At 35.4% G+C, this 21,336-nt stretch overlaps 1 protein-coding gene across 10 annotated transcripts in view; it reads right to left on the bottom strand.

Moving 5' to 3' along the window:
• LOC148940868 (uncharacterized) overlaps window positions 1-21,336 on the bottom strand; it is a 105,506-nt gene that overhangs the window by 19,967 nt on the left and 64,203 nt on the right. For 6 of the 10 annotated variants that reach the window (XM_089105645.1, XM_089105643.1, XM_089105642.1 and 3 more), the window contains 4 exons: window positions 16,827-16,993; window positions 10,790-10,960; window positions 9,893-10,048; window positions 3,495-3,542 (listed from right to left, as the gene is read on the bottom strand). In XM_089105645.1, coding sequence (XP_088961771.1) covers window positions 3,495-3,542; window positions 9,893-10,048; window positions 10,790-10,960; window positions 16,827-16,869 — 418 coding nt within the window. In that variant the 5' untranslated portion in view covers window positions 16,870-16,993. Of the gene's footprint in view, window positions 1-3,494; window positions 3,543-9,880; window positions 10,049-10,789; window positions 10,961-16,826; window positions 16,994-21,336 lie in introns of those variants that run through there. The other 4 variants (XM_089105647.1, XM_089105648.1, XM_089105649.1 and 1 more) reach the window with 4 other exon arrangements.

Here is a 21,336-nt window from a genome sequence, read left to right as displayed (position 1 = left end):
CTTTACTATTCTTTCCAAACTTCTTTGTGGAATTTTCGTGACACAAAAGGTCAAACAAGCCCCCCTTTTCCCGGAAACGAATACCATACGTACACAACAGGCAGATTTAAACATAAAAGTGTGAAATGTTGCATTTTTTGTCACAAGAAATATCACTGATGTGTATTTTTTCCCCAAGGGTGATTATATTGACCTAGTGATCCTAGAAAATAGGGAGAGGGATCATTTGATTGGAAACAGAAAGTTCTAGTGCCCTTTTTAAGAGACCAAAATGACTGGAGGGTAACTATCCCCCATCACTTACGTGTTTTTCCTAAAAGACATTCAATCAAAATTTTAAGATATCCATTTGGTTCAGCATAGTTGAAAAGTCCACTTACTATGCCTTTGAAGATCACCTGAACCCCCTTAGACACTGGGAGAAGGGTTGTAAGTTAAACAAATTGTCGATTGTTCACATATAGTAGTTGTAATTGGGAAATAATTACGAACAATTCTCATTTGATTTGTAAATAACATAAGGCTGAAATGAATAAGAAATTAGTAAGAATTTTGAATTGCTCTCCAATCCCTTTTGACTCTTAAAAAGGATACCAGAACTTTCAATTTCCAATTCTTATGACAACTTCTTCCACGGAAAGTGTCTTGGTGAAAAATAATAATAATAATGCATTGTGCCCACTTCGCTATTTACTTAAGTAGCACTCTGCCTATGAAACGCAATTTTTAACATAGAATAATTCCAATTGTCTCTAATAATTTCTTATGTTTTTCTTATATATAATATTTCTAGGAGCAAATAACGGGTTTCTAATAAATAGCTTTTTATTTTAATTCTTCAAAAGCAGTCTTTGTTTTACATTCTCCAAATACCTTCATTCAAAAGGAGAGGTGACCCGATGTGACTCCCTCCCTCTTTTTATCACCACAAATGTGTCAACTTATTTTTTTGTGAACAATCAAAGCATTTCCAGCCATAAAAAATCTAATAATACAAACTACACTAGTTGCCAGACAAAAAGCAAATCATCAAACAGTTTGCGGCAACAACTGTAAGTAAAGATAAATAAAAGTTCAAATAGGGATAAAATCCTTTTAATAGACAGTGATGATATAAATTCACAAAAATACCAGATATTTCGGTCACATATACAGTGACCGTCATCAGTAGTAAAAGAGTTTTACTACTGATGACGGTCACTGTATATGTGACCGAAATATCTGGTATTTTTGTGAATTTCTATCATCACTGTCTATTAAAAGGATTTTATCCCTATTTGAACTTTTATTTATCGTCATGGAAAGGCAGTGTGGTCTCCGAAATTATCTATATAACTGTAAGTAAGGAACGATTCGGCTCAATAGCACCTGAAATACTATAAAACGGATTTTTATGACAATTCATACATTATAAGAATCGGCTTTTCTTGTTGATTTCAAATATTCGAACTTCAGTAACTTTAATTTTACGCATCAAAAGTTACAAACCTAAGAAAATTTGCCAAATTTTCAAAAAAAAGGGGGGGGGAGATCCTAAAAAATCAAGCACTCATTCCCAAAGGGTAATTGTTTCAAGCCAATGATCCTAGAAAATCGGGAGATGGCTCATTTGATCGAAAATAGAAAGTTCTAGTGCCCTTATTAAGTGACCAAAAAGACTGGAGGGCGACTATCCCCCTAACATAACCCTTTCCCCCAAAAGGGATCCGACCAGAACCTTAAGATAGCCATTTGATGGCTATTTTAGCATAGCTGAAACGAATTTTAGCATAGTTGAAACGTCCACTAACTATATCTTTGGGGATCACCTAAGCCCCCATAGATACTGGGAGAAGGGTTGTAAGTGATACACATTTTCGGTTGTTCCCATATAATACTTTTCATTGAAAAATATTCGAAAGTTTTTGGGAGGGTATTTTCTGTAGAGGTAAGTTCTCAGGAGGAATTTTCAAGCGGAAAATCTACAAAGGGGGGGGGGAGGGGTCCTCGCAGTATTTTGAAAGGTCAGAAAATTAACAACGAAAAATACATTATTTCAACTTAAAGTAAGAAGTAACATTAAAACTTAAAACAAACCGATATTATTCCGTATATGAAGAGAGATATCCCCTCTTCCGCCCTTGCTCTTTACGCTAAAGTTTGAATTTTTGTCACAAATATTTCAGAAAAAATGATCAAACACAAGACCCGTTGAATTTGAATGAAAAGCATTTTTAAAGAAACTTAAAACTTTTCCCTAAAGAGTAGGGTGAGCGCATCTCATAGAAGAGAAAAAATCTCGGAATTTTGTTCGTCCGAACCCCATAAAACGAATCTCTTTTTTAAGATAGTAAGATAGCCGAAATTTGAGCTCGATTAAACGACGTTAACCTTTGCCGCTAGCCGCTTAAAGTTTGAAAAATCAAAATGTTTGTATAAAAAGGTGATATATGGAGCCATAACTCCAGAACGGTAAATAATAAAAACCCGCTTAGTATCTCAAAAGGAAGCTAATGTTGTTCTTCAAAATTTATTGTTGCCAGTTGGGAGTATTCTAAGAATTTTTTGGGTGTTTACGCGATGTGTCTCGGAATTAAGTGTTTTTTTCATTAAAAACTATTATGGAGATCAATTTCAAACATAAAGGGCCTTTTATTCGAATTTCGTCGGAGGATTACCTTACTCGTTTACCAAAAAAAGACCCGTTGGACGGGTACAAAGGAGGGTGAATCTAATTTCTATTTTAGGGATGATGATCAGTGATTTTACTTCAGCCTACAACCGATTTTTACCTATTGGACTCCACATCAGCATGAAATAAAGTTGTATCCACATAAGGTGTGCAAATGCGGACCACGGATAATATATTTCTAGTGGCCTTCCCATTCACCAGATCACCGGTTGCAAACTACCCTCAAATCGTTAAATTTCATTTCATAATAATCAATCAATCAATCAATTTATTAATACTAAAAACAAAAAAAATACAAACTTAAAGTTTATACACGCCCAAGAAGCTCAGCTTGTAAAGGGCCAACAAAACAAAAAACACAATATTATAAAGCACATAAAAAAAAAACAGAAAAAAACATACTTAAAAAAAAAAAAAAAAAAATGAATCAAGAGAAATTTATGAAAATAGGAGAATGAACAGGAAACTTCACAAATAACTGACAAAAAAAAATATAAACGAAGAAGAGATTGGAAATTACGATTAAATATTATATAAAAAAAAAAAAAAAAAGATAAAAGAAATAATAAAAATATATTTAAAGAAAAAAAAGACAGATAAATTTTGATGGAATGCAAAAAAAAGAAGAAAAAAGGGGGGCAATAATATAAGGGAAATACCCAGTGAGAAAATTCCTTTGCAGAAAGAGATAAAGGGACATCCGAATGGATGGAGTTCCATAGTAAAATAGATTGATAAAAAGGAGACCTCTGACCTGCTGTTGATGATCGCTTAGGTAAAATGAACCTGCGATAAGAGCTACGTAAAAAAGAAGAGTACCTACCTGAGCCTGACAGAAAGAAAAACTGCTGTAGAGATGGTGGAAGTGTACCTAGAAAAGCAGAATGTGCTAAATAAAGGTAATTTTTACCCACAATACAATCCAGTGGAGCTATTCCAGTATCATTATAAAGATCAGAGGAAGGGTAAAAACGAGGTAGAAGAAAAGTAGCCTTCACTGCCCTATTTTGGGCTCTTTGAAGTGAGCAGAGAAGAGATTTATTAGTACTACCCCAGACAGAACAGCAATAAGAAAGGTAAGGAAAAATAAAAGCATAATAAAGAGAAAGCGTAACATGTGGGGGAAGAAATGAGTTAACCCTGTATAACATTGAAGATTGGCGGAGGACAAGAAAACGGGTATGAGTTATATGGGGTTTAAAAGAAAGAAAACAGTCAAGATACACACCAAGAAATTTCACTATAGTAGCTTGCGGTATAATATCATTCCCATAAGTCAGGATGGTTGGCTCCCTTGTGTCTCTCATACGATAAGGGGTTCTAAAGTGTACAATGGCACTTTTTTGGCTGTTGAGAGTCATAACATTTGACCAGCAGCAATCATTTACTTTATCAAGAAGACCTTGAGCTAGGGAAGTGGTAGATGGCAGGTCCACAGCAGCAATGAAAAAGTTACTGTCATCAGCAAAAAGAATAGGGTGCACAAGGGGATGAAGACCATCAACAAGATCATTAATATAAATTAAAAACAAAAGTGGTCCAAGCACAGAGCCTTGTGGGAAACCTTTAACAATAGGCAAGGAAGAGGAAGAAGTACCATTAACCGAAGCATACTGAGATCTCCCTGAGAGGTAAGACCTAAACCATTCAAGTGGGACTCCATGCACTCCAAATGAAGATAATTTAGACAAAAGGACAGAGTGAACGACCATATCAAATGCCTTTGAAAAGTCAAGAAATAGACCCAAAACACAAAAGCCCTTGTCAAGGTTAACGCGCACAAACTCTGTTGCATCTGAAAGTGCATGCAAGGTAGAAAAGCTTGGACGAAAGCCATACTGATTGTTTGTTATGAGACAATTACCTGCAGTTGTATTAGTACTAAATACAAATGAAGAGAGTCTAAAATACACTACTGTTTCAAAAACATTAGAAATTACAGGAAGGAGAGAAATAGGTCTATAGTTTAAAATTAGAGATTAATAACATTTTTTAAACAAATGTACAAAATTAACAACATTAAATAAATGAGGAAAAACACCAGAAGAAAGATAGAGGTTAGTTATGTGTGAGATGGGGTTAGAAACAAACTGACCAATTTTTTTAAGAACTTTACAGCTCAAATCAAAACCATCAACTGAATGGCAACTTGAAAGCTGAGAAATAATGTCCGAAATTTTACTAACACTGTATGGGAAAATGAAAAATTACTTTTCAGCTAAGGGAAAACTACTTACTCTGAGCTAGGATGGAATAGGAACTGAAGGGCGTGAGGTGAAATACGAATTGAAGGCGCTTGCTGAAGAACTTTTGTCGATAAATAAAAGTTCAAATAGGGATAAAATCCTTTTAATAGACAGTGATGATAGAAATTCACAAAAATACCAGATATTTCGGTCACATATACAGTGACCGTCATCAGTAGTAAAACTGATGACGGTTTATCATCAATACGTCGAACTTTTGTCCACGAGAGATCCATCAGCTTTCCTGTAGCGAAAAGCGGGGGACTGTTTGAGTTTCTTGCGGGAAAGAGCTTCATTAACTACAGTCCAAACCTTTCGCAAATTCCCCTTACACTCATCAATTCGACGCTAAAAATATAGCTTTTTGGCTGCACGTACTGAAGAAGTAAGCACATTTTTTTATAAATTTTATACTTCAAAAGATCATCATGCGTCTTACTTTTACATGCAGCCTTAAACAGAGATGACTTAATATGTGTAGCATGATCAAACTTCTAGACATCCATGGACATTTGGGTATGGAATTCCTTGGCCTCTTTCTAAGAGGAAAATGCTTATCCAACAGAGCTCCCATACGACACAAAAATAAATTCGTTGCACAATCAACATCATTAGCTTCAAGAACACTAGACCAATCATTACTCTGAAGACTATGTATTAAATTGGAAATTTCTTTATCTGTGGAAGTTCTAAAAGAAGACTCGCCCTGCTCATCCACAGCATTCTCAGTTTGAGGCACAAAAAGAGAAATATAAATAAGGAAGTGATCAGAAAGATCAGTAAAAACAAGAACAGAAGTAAACTTCGAATTAGAAGAAAGGGAAATGAAAATATTGTCTATTAAAGTGGCAAAATTTTTTGTAGGGTCAACGCGAGAAAGAAAAAAAATTGAAGGAAGAAGACCAGAAGAAGAAAGCACATCAAAGAGATGGTCACATTCATCACTTGATCCAATATTTAACATATTACAATTAAAATGTCCCAAAACACAAATACATTTTTTAGAGAAAGACCCCAAACAAGAAAATTGATCAAGCAAATCACAGAACAAGTGTGTTGGAAAAGGAGGGGGCTTATAAAACAAACAAACAGTGTCACATGCAAACTGGCTTTTCAGATCAATAACTAGAGAATAAACTGTCCTACTATTTGACACTACTGATGTAAACAAGGATTCAAGGTCAGACCTTCTTCTAAACTCAATATCAGACATTATAAATAAGGAAATACTCCCGAATATTTTGTTACCATTCTGGGGATATGGACAGCAACATAACCATGCATATCATAGGCTGTAAAATTTTCACCATCAGATAACCATGTTTCTGTTAAACCTATTATACCAAAAGAGCAAGAATTATCAGACCACAAACACGATTTCAGGCTATCACACTTATCTCTTATCCCACGCAAATTCAAACAAATACATTGAAGCTACTATTTAAAGACAGTGAGGGTATAATTTTATCACAATAATCAATGGTAGTGTGATAATTACAGCTAGAATTAACCATAGATTCAAGGAGAAGGTCAAGCGTGTGAGTCTCTTGCTTACCAGCCCTACTTGGTTGATCAAATATAACCGAATTGAGAATAGAAGAATTCAAAAGAAAAGAGAAATCACCCATAATTATCACAAATAATAAATGTACACATAAGAAATACAAGTGGGATGGCACAAATTATCCAAAGTATTGGACCAAAGTATAATGTTACACCAGTTGCTATTACATGAGCTGCAGGTGTGCTGGACTGACAACAAAATAATAGAAATTAGGCTACATGAAGGTGAAAGGAACACAAAAAGCATAAAGAGATATCAGTAGAATGGCTCATTTTATTCAAAGTATTGGCCCAATTTATAATGTGGGACCAGTAAATTATGTAAGCTGCAAGTATGCTGACATGAAAAAAAAATATAATAGTAGTCAGCCTACCTGAAGGTGATAGGATCACAGACAAATATAAATGAATATCAATGGAATGACACATATTATTCCAAATATTAGCCCAAAGTATAATATGGGTAGTAAGAAATTATGAGAGCTGCATATAAACTGACATGACAAAAATATGATGGAATTCAGGGTACACAAGGGTGATAGCATCAAAAAATAAGATAAAGAAATATCAATGAGATGGCATATATTATTCAAAATATTGACCAAAAATATAATATGGGACCAGTCAAAATTATGTGAGTTGCATATGTGCTGACATGAGAAAAATATGATAGAATTCAGGCTACAGGAAGGCGATAAAAATATAAAAATATAAGTTTTATTTCATAATAACTCCTGTAACAGCAAACAACTCTGGAGAAGAGCAAATGTGCTTCGACACTACAGCATCCAACATGGAAAGACTCAAATGAAAATGCGTCATATTGAAGCAAATGTTAGGAAGAGAATTTCTATACGTAGCTTGTCGTAAGAGATTTGTAAGAGATTCCTCACTGCGTTACCCACGATAGACAAAGGAAAATACACCACAGGTGACAATGACAATCTAATGCAAAAGCAGGTAACTACATAAGTGATTGCAAATGTTACAGCTGAATTCCCAACCAAAATAACTGAGAGCAACTCCAGACATGAGTATAAAGAGCTATTGCAGTTGGTTCTTGTATTTGTTGGATCAGTAAACGACAATGTTGTGGGGCAGAACTCCAGAAGCCATTCATCACGGTAGGTGGATGACAAAGGCTATTTACTGCTTAAAAATGTTCATTTTTCGTTGATAATCTAAGCTGTTTCTGAGATATAGTTGATACTTCCATTTGGCAACCTGCATACACATTATGTGTTTTGATTTAGTCCAACAACTTGCTCAATATTTTGTGAAAATTTCATCTGAAACCTCTTAAACTTACTGGAAGTACTAAACTAGAAGTAGTAATTATCCAAATTATGTCTTTTCATTAGTTCAGCCTCTCCCTCAACATGTCCTAAAACTTTCAACATAATACTCTTAGTTGTTCTTGAAATACTGTTTAAACACCCATTTGGTAGCATGCAAGCACATAGTGTGTTTTGAATAAGTTCAAACTAACACATAAGATCCCATGAAAGCTTTGCCTTAATATCATTAGCCTCCAAGTAATCACTGTAGTATGCACGTTGTGCATTTGGGTTAGTTCGACCCCCCTCCCCAAACATAATCTGGAAGTTTCAACTTAATATTTCTATACCGCTCCTGAGATATTGCTAATACACACTTTTGACAACCTATATGTACATAATAGGTTTTGAATTAGTTAAACATCTCTCTTAAACATCCATCATAGTTTCACCTCATCATACTTTGCCTCAGTAGCAGTCGTAGCAGTATAGACATAGGGCCTTTGGTTCTTTCAGCATATCACTCTACCCTTAAAGTTTCTACTTAGTACCCTGAGCAGCTACTTGGATTTTGCTGTTTGACAATCTCCATGCATATATCATGTTTTGATTTATTTCAAAGTCCCTTCGGCAATCCCTGAATTTTTCACCTTGATACTCTCAGCTTTAGTAGTAATAGTAGCAGCTGAAGTAGTAGTAGAAGTAGCAGAGTTTTAGCAGCATTGATATAGTGCCTTTCCGTTAGTTCAACATCCCACACAATACGATTTGTAAATTTCAACTTAATACTGTAAGCCTTTCCCAAGATATTGCTGACACCACCTTTTAACGGCCTGCATACAACTACTAGGTCTTCATTTAGTCCAAATTTCCCCTAAATATTTTCTTTCCTAAAAAAATGCCGCTCTTCTATGGGGATATTTCCCCTAGAGGGATATTTCCCATAGTTAAGGGAAATCTTACTCCCGGAATGTAGGTCAGCACTTATAGCAATAAACCTTCCTTCTTCTGCTTACTTGTTTGGCAAAATGACCGAATCTCCGTAATTTTTAGTTTCATTATCGTTACGTAAATTTCAGGTAAGTAGCGCTGGTCTTGGTAGCATCTTTATTCGTAACAAATTAGCCCCGAGGAAATGCTTTTTCCTGTGGAGCAAGAAACACCATCTCGGTTATATCAAGAAAAGTCTGGTTCGAACAAGGTAATACATCCTTACCTTTCAACTAGAAATTTAGTGGATGGTGGGGAAGAAAAATTCATCCCAACCACCCCCCCCCCCCAAAAAAAAAACAACAACAACATAAATTCAAATAAATTATCATATGAAAAAAAAGATAACAGATCCTGATATAAATCCTGAATAAATTAACCTTAAAGCGAGTAAAATCAAATTGAATGTTCAAGTAAAAGTTAAAACAAACAAAAACTACTAAAAAATGGACTTTAGCTGCTGCCTCCTTCATCATTCTCTAACCGTATAATTTTTAAAGTCCATTGCGTCGTTTGCGCTTTACTAAAAAACATTTTTTTTTTTTATTTATACCATTTAAAAGTGTAAGAAATTATAATTAAACTAAATCATGAATTCAAGAATACATCCTGATCCCCTAAACATGACCTGAAACTTTCAATTCAATACCCTCAGCAGTTCCTTAGATATTTCTGATACATCCATTGGACAACAAGTCTAAATGTAGTATATTTTGATTTTATTCAACATTCTCTCAACATTTTCTGAAATTTTCACCTTAATACCCTAAGCCTTTTGGGAGATTTAGGATCAAAGATGCTCCCTTTTCCCAATAACCAACCTTATATAAACAACAACCAACTTGCATAACTTACAACCCTTGCCCTTTGGGCTGCGTGTGTGTGTGTGTGGAGGGGGGGGGGGTTATTTCTTGTCCCTTTTCTTGGCTAGCTTGTCGATCAAAGCCGTTTGGCATCACAGGGAACTTGCAAAGCTACCAAATGGCTCAAATGGTAATTTCATTGAGCTATTTTCAGCACTTTTTTCAGTGTTTTCGGCGTTTTTTAGTTCTGCCTATGATAAAGGGTACATTTTTTTTACTAATAATACACAATATTCGATCAGTATCTACAGATGTTACATAGTTTATTACCCAGAGAGGTACCTGGTTTCTTCAAATCCATAGAAGCCATTTCATAGAAGCCAAATTCAGGGTCTTCAGCAGGCTCTAAAAGGGACAAGGCGGTCTTGAGGGTATGATCAGGATTAGAATATTGATTCAAGCCTTTTGTTCCAAAGGTCTCATTTTCGACTTCGACTTCTGAAAATAATAGCAATCATACAAGATTGATTTGACTGTTTCAAAAAAAAAAAAAAAAAAAAAAAAAAAAAAATCTATTCTTAAAATATTCATATGACAAGTTGGTTTAAAATAATTAATCTGGATAAAATCATCACAGAAAACAAAAGGGGCAAGTCAAAGCGTATATTATATTCAATATTTCCCCTAAAAAATGGGAGAATTGCATAGCTTTCATTTCTTTTGCCCAAGGACTGTGGGCGGTTGTTATCCCCAGAGGCATAGTTATTGGAACTTGCAACTATGCTGAATACTATAAACACCACTCCTCATTCGGGGGCTGATTTTATCTTTCTCACAGTTGTTAAAGGTCTTAAATTTATTTGAGCTACTGAATACTATGCTCAGGCTATGTCTTTTTAAAATCTTTTTCAGTTGTTCGCCCAGCTTTGGAAAATCGAGTAAAATTCTGAAATTTTTCTTCACGCCCGCCAATGGGACTTCTTCAATTAGAGATTGTGTTGTTCAAAATACAATAAAGTATTCCGTTTTGTTCAGTGAGAGAAAAATTTCTTTCCTAATATTTAAAACCACCCGAGACTTTTTTTTCTTCAAATGGTGAAATGCAACTAGAGCACTCAGATGCAACAAGCTCTCAAATACAGAAATTTCCCGCCCCTCAGTAATTTAAAAGAAAGTTTTCACTTTTTTCATTTTGGAAACGCAAACATATAGGAACAGATCAGGATATCTGAAGCATACCTTTGTCACCATCAGTGCTGATCTCCTGTTGAAGACGGTTAGAATTAACAATACACTCTGGAGATATGCCAGGAGAAGTAGCAAAAAGATTGGCTTCGTGTTCTATTGAAAATATAGGATGTTTACTTCCAGAAACATCTTTAAGACCATCTGAGGTTCCATCTTCGGTTTCTACAAAGATTACAGTATAGACCACATAAAATGTTCAAAACATAACAAGTTTGTTCCTTAAATAAAATCTATGTCACCACAAAGGGTTCGAAAAAAATAAATTTAAAAACTGAACAATTACATAGGGTTTCAAACCCTATTATTATCAAAGAGTTTCTTCATCATGGGTGAAGGAAACCCTCTTATTATCAAAGAGTTTCTTCATCATGGGTGAAGGAATAGTTGTTACTTAGTAAAGAACAAACCACAGTCTACAGTAAAAATAAAGTTTAAGACTCGTTTGGAAATAAAATGAGAAAATATTGGCATTTCATGGTGATTGGTAGCTCAGCACTCAAGTGCGTACGCTGATTGGCAGGAACGGTGACAATTATTTCGGTTTAACTTAACGGTAAAAATGGAAACAAACTTATGGAAATTTCAAAAACAAGCTTAAAATACCTACAAAATTGACACCAAAAGGGAGTGGGAAGAGCACCATTGAAATGACCATAGTTAAGATTCTTCACCAGAGGGATTGAGCCCTTCAGATTACAAGCCCAAGAAAACTTTCAGAAAACTCCCCAAGAAAACTATTTTAGTCTTTGTATCACGGATGGGTCTTTTCCTATAACCTTCGTCCCCTTGTTATGTACGTGGTTGAAAACCTTTAGCAGGAGGTTGAAAGTATTTGGTCTTGAATACTCCTCAGCCCCCCTAAGAGTTTGAAACTAAAACAACGTAGGCATTTTGAAAAAAACAGCCAAACGAAAAAAAGTCCCTCTAAAAAAAGAAAATTTTTTGGCAAGCCTGCTACAGTCCATTCATTTTAGTAGTTTCACCTAAGAATTGAAGATAGTCAGCTAGAAACTCGTGTATACCTTTACTGTGACGCCCTAAATTTTCTCTCCAGCCCCATCTATCGCAAAGTGGCCATAAAAGTGGTTTTATACATTTATTTTAATTAAAAATATTGTAAAGAACAAAATTCTCAGAAATTTAGGTTTAGAATGTTTTTCGTAGCGATCAAACTTACGTACAGAGGAATTTAGTTAACGAAAAAGAAGTTAAACTATTCAGATACAGTCACAACACTATGCTATTGCAGAAATAAAGATCCATGTCCTTCATCTTGGGTTAGATACAATTGCAAAGAAAGACCCCACTGTCCAAAGAAAAATAATAAAAGTAGGCTGATTCCTACTCTTCCACTTAGTGTTCTCATAGGAAGAGACATGGAGATATCAAAAATCTCCTATCCCTAGAAGCGACTTCTATAACAACGGGGAAAGGAGATGCGGTCAGGCCTACTTACATAGAAAACAAGACATGTGAAATTGATTTTTTGGGAAAAGTTTCAGAAAATAACAAACTTCAATACACATATATCAAGCATGAGGCGCGTACAAGCAGGTGCCAAGACAAGGCACTCTGTGTGCCAGAGAAAAATGAAAAGAAATTTACCGTACGCGCATTCCTGCGAAAAGTCCAAGATATTCTGGTCCAACATGAAAAACCAAACGTAAAAATGAAGAGAACAAAAAGAGAGAAAAGAGAAGCAAAACTACAATTCGAAAATTCAAATCCCATTTAGCAACAATGTATTCAATGCCACGGCTAATGAAAATAAATCTAAGAGGGAGGAGAGAAATATAGAAGAGGACAACAATAAAGAAATGCAGATAATTTCGGAGACCACACTGCCTTTCCATGACGATAAAATAAAAGTTCAAAATAGGGATAAAATCCTTTTTAATAAACAGTGTATAATAAATTTCACAAAAATCACCAGATATTTCGGTCACATACAGTGACCGTCATCAGTAGTAAAACACAGTTTTACTACTGATGACGGTCACTGTATATGTGACCGAAATATCTGGTATTTTTTTGTGAAATTTATTATACACTGTCTATTAAAAAGAAATGCAGTCGAAGGTGGTCGACACTAGAGTCCAATTTAAATTTAGTGATGATTTATTTTCAGTGAATGACAAACTTGAGAAAAGTCAAAAAGTAAAAAATAATGCGAGAAAGAAATGTGATTTACAAATTGAGCCTCTGATGGCGGAAAGTAAAAATTTTGGGAAAATTACAAAACTACGGAGAAAAAAAGAGCTCAGGGAAAACGAATAGGCATTGGGACTCTGAAAGATAAAAAAACAACAGAATATCAAAGGGTAGAATTGAATTGATTGAAACAGGTTTTGGGAAAGTTGGGAGGTATTGAATTTGGGTTGGACTGGAAAGACTTGGGAAGGAATCTGGGATTGGTCCTACTAGGTCTAGGGGGTATTTGGTCTCTTTTGGGGAACTGGAGCCCATTCAGAAGGCCATGAATGATAGCCGGTTCCCTCAACGCATAAATAGTGGACCAGTTGCGATCCCTTTACCGATGCTTTGCCTTTCCAATCTTGGGTCTCAAGAAGGTGCTCTCTCCCGTCATTAGCTACCTCACATTTCATCGAAACCCTTACCGGTAACCCCATTTACGGTTCATACCCTGGGTCAGAATCAACACTTATTTCCTCCAAACTTTATTCCTTGAGCTATATGTCCAAGTTTCATCTTGAATATATAGCACTTCAAGTCTCATATTCAGGTTTTCGTAGATCCTTGTATTTTTCATCATGAATATATAAAGTTATACCACGAGGCAAGTCGTATTTCAATTCAAACGTGGACTTATTTTAATCACTGGAGGTTAAAAGGCTAGTTTAGCCTTTATATATATTTTTATATATTAGCCTTTATATATATTTGATTAGATGTCTTTGGGCAAATGGTGGGCGTGAGAGGGGGGGTTAGTTGCCCTCCCATCACTTTTTACTACAATAATGGCACTAGTTCATTCAATTTCCTATCGAGTGCGACCTTTTTTAAGTTTCTACGACAACCCTTTCCATAAAAACAATACGAGGAGACTTCTCATAGAAAGAGACTTGGCGATATGAAAAAATTCCTATCCCTAGAAGCGACTTCTATAACGACGGGGAATAGAGAAGTGGTTAGGCCTACTTATATAGAAACAAGACCGGTGAAATTGATTTTTTGGGAAACGTTTCAGAAAATAGCAAACTTCAAAACACATATATCAAGCATGAGGCGCGTACAAACAGGTGCCAAGACAAGGCACTCTGTGTTCCAGAGAAAAATGAAAAGAAATTTACCGTACGCGCATTCCTGCGAAAAGTCCAAGATATTCTGGTTCAACATGAAAAACTACGTTGAACAAAATGGCTATAAAAATGACACTAGCTCTTTCAATTTCCAATCGAATAACCTCTTTTTGAAGTTTTTACGACAACTATTTCTATAAAAACAATACGAAGAGACTTCTCATAGGAAGAGACTTAAAGATATCAAAAATCTCCTATCCCTAGAAAGAGAAGGAGAAACTTTTTGAAGTTTCTACGACAACAATTTCTATAAAAACAATACGAGGATGTGGGGGGGGGGGATATCCACCCTTCGATCACTCTCAACTCAATCTTAAAAAGGACACTAGAATTTCTGATTACCAATCCAATTTGCCCCCCCCTCCGAAGTGTATACGATCAGTCTTTCTGTATAAACCTTATCTGCCCCCGGGGCATAACTTACCGCCCTTGCCCTGAGGGCTACTGGGAGGGGGGGGGGAGGTGTGAACCTCAAAGACAAAATTTATGGACCTTTAAATTACGTTGAAGAAAATGCCTCACCCAAAATGTTGATTGGACGTGTCTGGGGAATAGATGGGCGTGGAAGAGGGTTAGTTTCCCTCAGAACACGGTCGACTCTTAAATAAGGCACTAGCCCTTTCAATTTCCACGAATGAGCTCTTTTAATTTGTTGAACTAAATGGCTAACTTAAATTTTGATTGGAAGTGTTTGGGGAAATGATGGGCGTGGGGGGGGGGGGGGGGTATTTGCCCTCTGATCACTTTTGACTAAGAAAAGGGCACTTGTCCTCTCAATTTTCAATTAAATGAGCCCTTTTTGAAGCTTCTACGACAAAACTTTCTATAAATACCTTATATGCCCTAAGGGCATAACTTACAACCCTTGTCCTGTGGGCTATCGTGGGGGGGGGGGAGGGTTTCATCCTCAAATTTCCAAACCTTTCAACTACGTTGAACATCATGGATGTATCAAAATGTTGATCAGAAATTTTTGGGGAAATGATGGGCGTGGGGGGGGGGGGGGGTTGATTCTCCCTCCGATTAATTTCGACTATTAAAAAGGACAATAGGCCTCTCAATTCACCATTAATAGCCCTTTTTGAAGTTTTTACGACAACACTCTCTATAAAAACCTTTTATGCCCCCAGGGCATAACTTCCAACCTTAGCACAGAGGGTGTTGGGGGGGGTCGTCATGCTCAAAAGATATAATTTTCGGACCCTATTACTACCTTCAACAAAATGGCTATATCAAAATGTTGATTGAAAGTGTTTGGGGAAATGATGGGCGTGAGCGGGAGGGAGGGGGGTATTCGTCCTCCAATTTCAGTTCTAATTCCCAGAACTTTTAACTACGTTGAGCAAAATGGCTATCTGAAAATTTTGATTGGATGTGTTTGGGGGAATGGTGGGCGTCTGAAGGGGGTTAGTTACCCTCCAATCAGTTTCGACGATTAAAAAGGGCACTAGTCCTCTCTATTTCAAATTGAATGAGCCCCTTTTGAAGTTTCTACGAAAAAGCTATCTATAAAAACCTTATATACCCCCAGGCATAACTTACAATCTTTGCCCTGGGGGGTTTGTCATCCTCAAATACATATTTTCCAGAACTTTCAACTACATTCAATAAGATGGCTATCTCGAAACTTTGATTGAATGTGTTTGGGGAAATGGTGGGCGTGAGAGGGAGGTCAATTACTCTCCATTCACTTTTGACTATAAAAAAGGGCACTAGCCCTTTCAATTCCAAATCAAATGAGCCCTTTTTGAAATTTCTACGACAAAGCCTTCTATAAAAACCTTATATGACCCCAGGGCATAACTAACAACCCTTACCCTGTGGCCTGTGGGGGGAGGTCATCCTAAAAAACATAATTTCTACCAGGAAATCAGCTACGTTGAACAAAATGGCTATCTCAAAATTTTGATGGGATATGTTTGGGGAAATGGTGGACGTGGAAGGGGTGTTGGTTGCCATCCAATTACTTTCAACTATCAGAAAGGGCACTAGCCATTCCAGTTTCCAATCAAATGAGCCCTTTTCGAAGTTGCTACAACAACTCCTTTGATACGGAGTGCCCTGGTCTAAAGGGAAAAAAATATATTGTGCCAACATTGTTCTTTACTTAGGCAGCGCGATTGCGCTGCCTAGGATAGGATTCAAATGTTAATTAAAAGTAACTCAAAAATGTACTTCAATCAAAAGATTAAGTTTAAGGATTCTTCTAGCCCTATAGTGTTTATCCTCTAAACTAGGTCAGGAAATTGCAAGGGAATGACTTGAATACCTGCCTGACAAAACATGGTTAAACTAGCTTGAATCTTGAACTTTGTATAGTTTTGTTAATCTAAGAGCAGAGAGTTTGAAGTTTAAAGTCAATCTTTTTTACTGTAGGAAGTGGTTATAATCTTCTAACCTCCATTAAAATTTGTAACATCTATCTAGGGAGAAAATGATGTAATCGAAACCAATATTTGGTTTATTAATTTTAGGGTGATCATTTACTAACTTACACAAAAGCAGCTAAAAGCGAAGAATAGCAAGACTAAAAAACTTGTTCTGTGTATTTTTTCAAAATTAATACAAAAGGTTTTATACTTTGTTTAATCCATTTTTCAAGTACAAGCAACCAAAACAAGTGGGGAATTGCAATAAATATCCAACATAGTAAGCAAATAAGGACAAAAACGCAGTCAATTGGCACAATTTATCATAATGCCATTTACCTTGCTTAAAAGCAGTAATACCAAAGAAGTTGGGTGTTCCCATGGCTCACCAATCTAATCCACAGTAGCCTTCTCTTGACTGCTCTGGGCAATTAGAAATCTCTAGAATCTCAATAATTATCAAACTTCAATATTGTAGCTTCTCAAGAGAACAAGGAGTGCAAATCCTATAAAATAGATATATAATAAAATAGGTATATAAAAGATATAAGCACAAAGAGCATAGATCCAATCATTTCAAAATTATTTCATTTACATTTCCATATTTTATAGTGACAAATTGTAACAAAATTAGTTATATGATAAAAAAAATTGATGTTGGTGGTAAACTCAAGAACAATACATTGCATATCTTATAGCTTTCAAATGAAAAGTTCAAAGAGAATTAACAGTTTTTAACTAATCTTGCACTGTTAATTGGTTGCAGCTACTTTAAATACTTTTAACTTCTTAAAACTTTTCACTTATTTATTTGGCCCAAATGAACCAATGTATTTTTACTTCACTTCTGTATTTTTTACACCCCTTAAAAGCAAGCCAGCCTAAGCCCACTGCACATTAAGACTTACAACTAGCAAACATTTAAAAGTACAAATAGAAAAGAGAGAAATCCCTTTCCCCAATAGAAAATAACTATAAATATTTCACACTTTAGAAACTAGGCTGCAGTATATGTACTGCACTTTGTCTTCAGATTTATAAACCTTTAAAATAGAAAAGTATCTAACCCCCAGATTTTTCTGCCCTACATTAACTGATTTAATTTAGTTTTCAAAGTCATTTCCTGATGTGAGGAAGACTGATAAGATAATTAATTGAAGAAACTGTCAATTTCAAGCCCACTGAGTCAACGTCAAACTTAAGAACAAAAACTACATGACAAACAACAACAAAAAAGTGAATACAGCTATCTAGATTGGATTTATTAAATTTGAAATCCAGTATATATATTCTTGAATTAATTCAGTGACCAGAGTTAACTAATAGCTCATTTAAAGACTTTTTGATAGGGATTAAAAGTATTGAGGTCTACTGATCTAGTTTCAGAACATTTCTTTATATCTTGAATAATTAATTATTGTTATCAATATTAGTTATCAAGTGCTGCAGTACCAGCTGAATTTTTAAATCCTTTAACTGCTGGGGAAAGGGAGTATATGCACTTCCCACTGATTCTATCTGCCGCAGGAGTTATAAAGCCAGTAATTATTCAGGTAATTCATTTGGTTCTTGTGCAATGAATACAATTTGGAAAATAATTATTAACACTGGTTTCTGTGGTATGGATTATTTGTGTGTTACTGGTCTGATTTAAGATTGTGAGTTTGGATTTGCTTACAAAATGGTAAAAACCAACAAATTAGATTCTATAAGCCAATCCGCTGCTTATATTTATTCACCTGTGCTGAACTTTTTACAAGTGAATCTCTGGGCAGGAATTGATGATGATTCTGTTGCTAAACATATCATTGGCTATTTTGATGAGAATGTTATGCCCATGCCACATTATAGTCACACTTGTGGATAATATCAAAATTACTGCAAGACTACAGCATCAATTACGTATGCCATTTGTAATTTCTCGAGTTGAACATTGTTCAACTTTCAAACATAAATTTCTTGACTGACCAATCAGAGTCAAGGTTTATAATTTTTAAAACAAGAAAAGATAGAAACTTAGAACAACAGTTTTTCTATCTGGGAGAGGAATCTGACAAAGATAATTTCTTAAACCACATTGGCCTGACATCACATAAAGAAAGAAAAACGAGCAAAAATGGGGTTTTTATAGGCCAAATGAAGATACTGAAAAAACAAAGCGAATATTTCGAGAGGACGTATGGTTATCCAATTAGTTTAATAAATTCTGTAATTGCAAAACGCATTAAAACATTATCAGATAGTTCCACAGAAAATACAAATCAAAGGGAAAATTCAGTTTATCTTGGTCTCCCATATGTTAAAGGGATTTCAGACCACATTTCAAAAAATCTAAGAAAAAATAAAATTTACACTTATTATAGACCCAGAAAAACTATCAGGTCCCAAATTTATCAAGGTAACGACCCTATTCCGATAGGTGAAAACTCCCGTGTCTACAGAATTACTTGTTCGTGTGGTCTTTGGTATATGGGAAGAACTAATCAGCGACTAACTGAACGATTAACTCAGCACTCTATTCCAATTAATAATACACTTAAAAAGTGGAAAAAACCAGAAGATTTTGACTCTGTCCTTGCAGAGCACATTTTTGAAAAACCAGACAATACAATTTTGTTTAATCAAGCTAGTCTTATTTCTCATGACAAAGGTATTGTCCAGCACTACAGAGAAGCTGTTGAAATTTATAAATATCAACATTTAGGTCTATAGCTTTAAACAGATATTCCGGTGATTTAAGAATAAACAAGTCATATTTCGGTTTTCTCAAAACAGAAGCCGATACTTTAGTAATCCCTGAAATAAAACTTGAACCACTTTCCCAATCATCTAAACAAACACGTGAACAACCCCTTAGGTCTCAAAGGGTGCCTGCAAGAAATGCATTAATTAAAATCCGAAATCAAATTAAATAGTTCTCCAGTTTATTTAATTCCTGGTTCGTTTTGTTTTTTCGAGTGAATGAATTGGTTTCTTTCTCTTTGTTCAGTTGTTCGCTAGTATCCGTCGATGGCAGTTCATGTTTTTTTGGATTTTGTGCAAATCGCGGATATTGGCGAATAGATCGCTTTTATTGTTGTTAGGTAGTTGGTTTTAATTCTTTTAATTTTTTAGCTTTTATTGATACATCGTTTCGTTTCGCGCTGAAGAAGAGAGGCGTTTGTCCTCTCGAAATATTCGCTTTGTTTTTTCAGTATCTTCATTTTGCCTATAAAAACCCCATTTTTGCTCTTTTTTCTTTATTTATGTGATGTCAGGCCAATTTGGTTCAAGAAATTATCTTAGTCATGCTTATGGGGAGCATTCAACCAATGTTGTCACTACATTCATATCTCTTGTGAGAAAAAAAGCTAATTTGATTAATCAACAGTATCTTCTTCATAATTGTAAAATGAACCGTATTTTACCCAAGTCAATACGACCTTCACTTCACTTAAACACACGTAACGAACGGCAATTTACAGAACGTATAGGGTTTGGTATTTTAAATCATGTTATTAGCGACTGCAAAAGCAAGCGCTACCGGTTAAATCAGGATATTTTCCGGCTAGAGCGAGAAATATTATGTACGCTTTCTTATGCTGATTTTCATCAAATTAAGGCTATTGCTGAAAGTTCTTTTCAGCATGATTTTAGGATTTCTAGAGAAAGACTTTCTGAGAAATTACACTGTTTGAAGTTGGAAAAACTCTCTAATAAACCACATTTTGTCCCAAATGCGTATCCTGGTCCTGCTGTGATAAGTCTCAGCTCCACATCCCTTACAACGGAGAAAAATCAGATTCTGTCAAAAGGATAAAAATTTTTTATAGCCCATTCGAAAATACTTTATAGTGAAATAATTGCAAACACAGAGGGGGCATTTCGTGACTCTCGTGTGGATGTTGGTCAGATTGCTGAAATTAGAGCCAAATTTGTTAAAACTTTGTTGGATACACTCTCTGTTAATAATCCAAATTATAAAATTTTTAGTAAATATGAACGCTTGGTCTTACAAACACTTCATAAAGATCATTCTAGGATCATTACAAAGGCTGATAAAGGCAATACTGTTGTTGTATTAGATTCAGATGATTACGACAAAAAAGTCAGAGAAATTTTAAATGATTCTAACACATATGAACAATTAGCTACCGATCCCACGGAAAAATTTGTACAGGGAGTCCGAAAAGAGTTTTCTTATCTAAAAGGAAAAGGTGAAATTACAGATCAGTTGTAAAAAAGATTTTACCCACGCGGATGCACGTCCGCTCGCTTTTATGTTCTTCTTGAAATTCATAAGCCCGATAATTCACTTCGACTCATTTTTTTTTCTTTTAATTCTCCCAGAGCAGAAATTGGGGAATTCTCACCAGTGATATTTTGCCCACTAATTCAGGCTCAAAAATCCTATATTAAAAATTCCACTGATTTAGTTTCCAAGGTTAAGCAAGTTTTGGTTAAACCAAACACAAGAATTGGCAGTTTTGATACAGATTAAATGTATACCAACTGTGATCCTTAAAAGGCCGAACTGTATTTGGAGCAAAAACTTAATTCTAACCCATCTATATCAGAAAATTCTACTCTTTCGAATCAGACACTTCTTTAGCTTACAGCCCTTTGTAACAGAACTTCTTTTTACTTCCATTATAGAGGCATTTTTTATAGACAGAAATATGGGCTCTCCATGGGCGCCCCTCTTTCTCCAATACAGGCTGATATTTTCATGGAAGACCTTGAAGAAAGGGCTATTTTGCAAAGTTCTTGTAAACCTGAATTTTGGGTTCGTTTTAAAGATGACATTTTTTATTTATGGGAGCATGGTGACGAGTCCCTGGGTTCTTTTCTTCACTTGCTCAACTCTTTG

This window comes from Artemia sp. Qi Xiang Cuo, chromosome 19 (genome assembly GCF_049724085.1).
Source record: "Artemia sp. Qi Xiang Cuo chromosome 19, ASM4972408v1, whole genome shotgun sequence".
NCBI classification, from domain to species: domain Eukaryota; kingdom Metazoa; phylum Arthropoda; class Branchiopoda; order Anostraca; family Artemiidae; genus Artemia; species Artemia sp. Qi Xiang Cuo.
The sequence above is the reverse complement of the archived record's forward strand: the minus strand, read 5'-3'. Positions and strand labels throughout refer to the sequence as shown.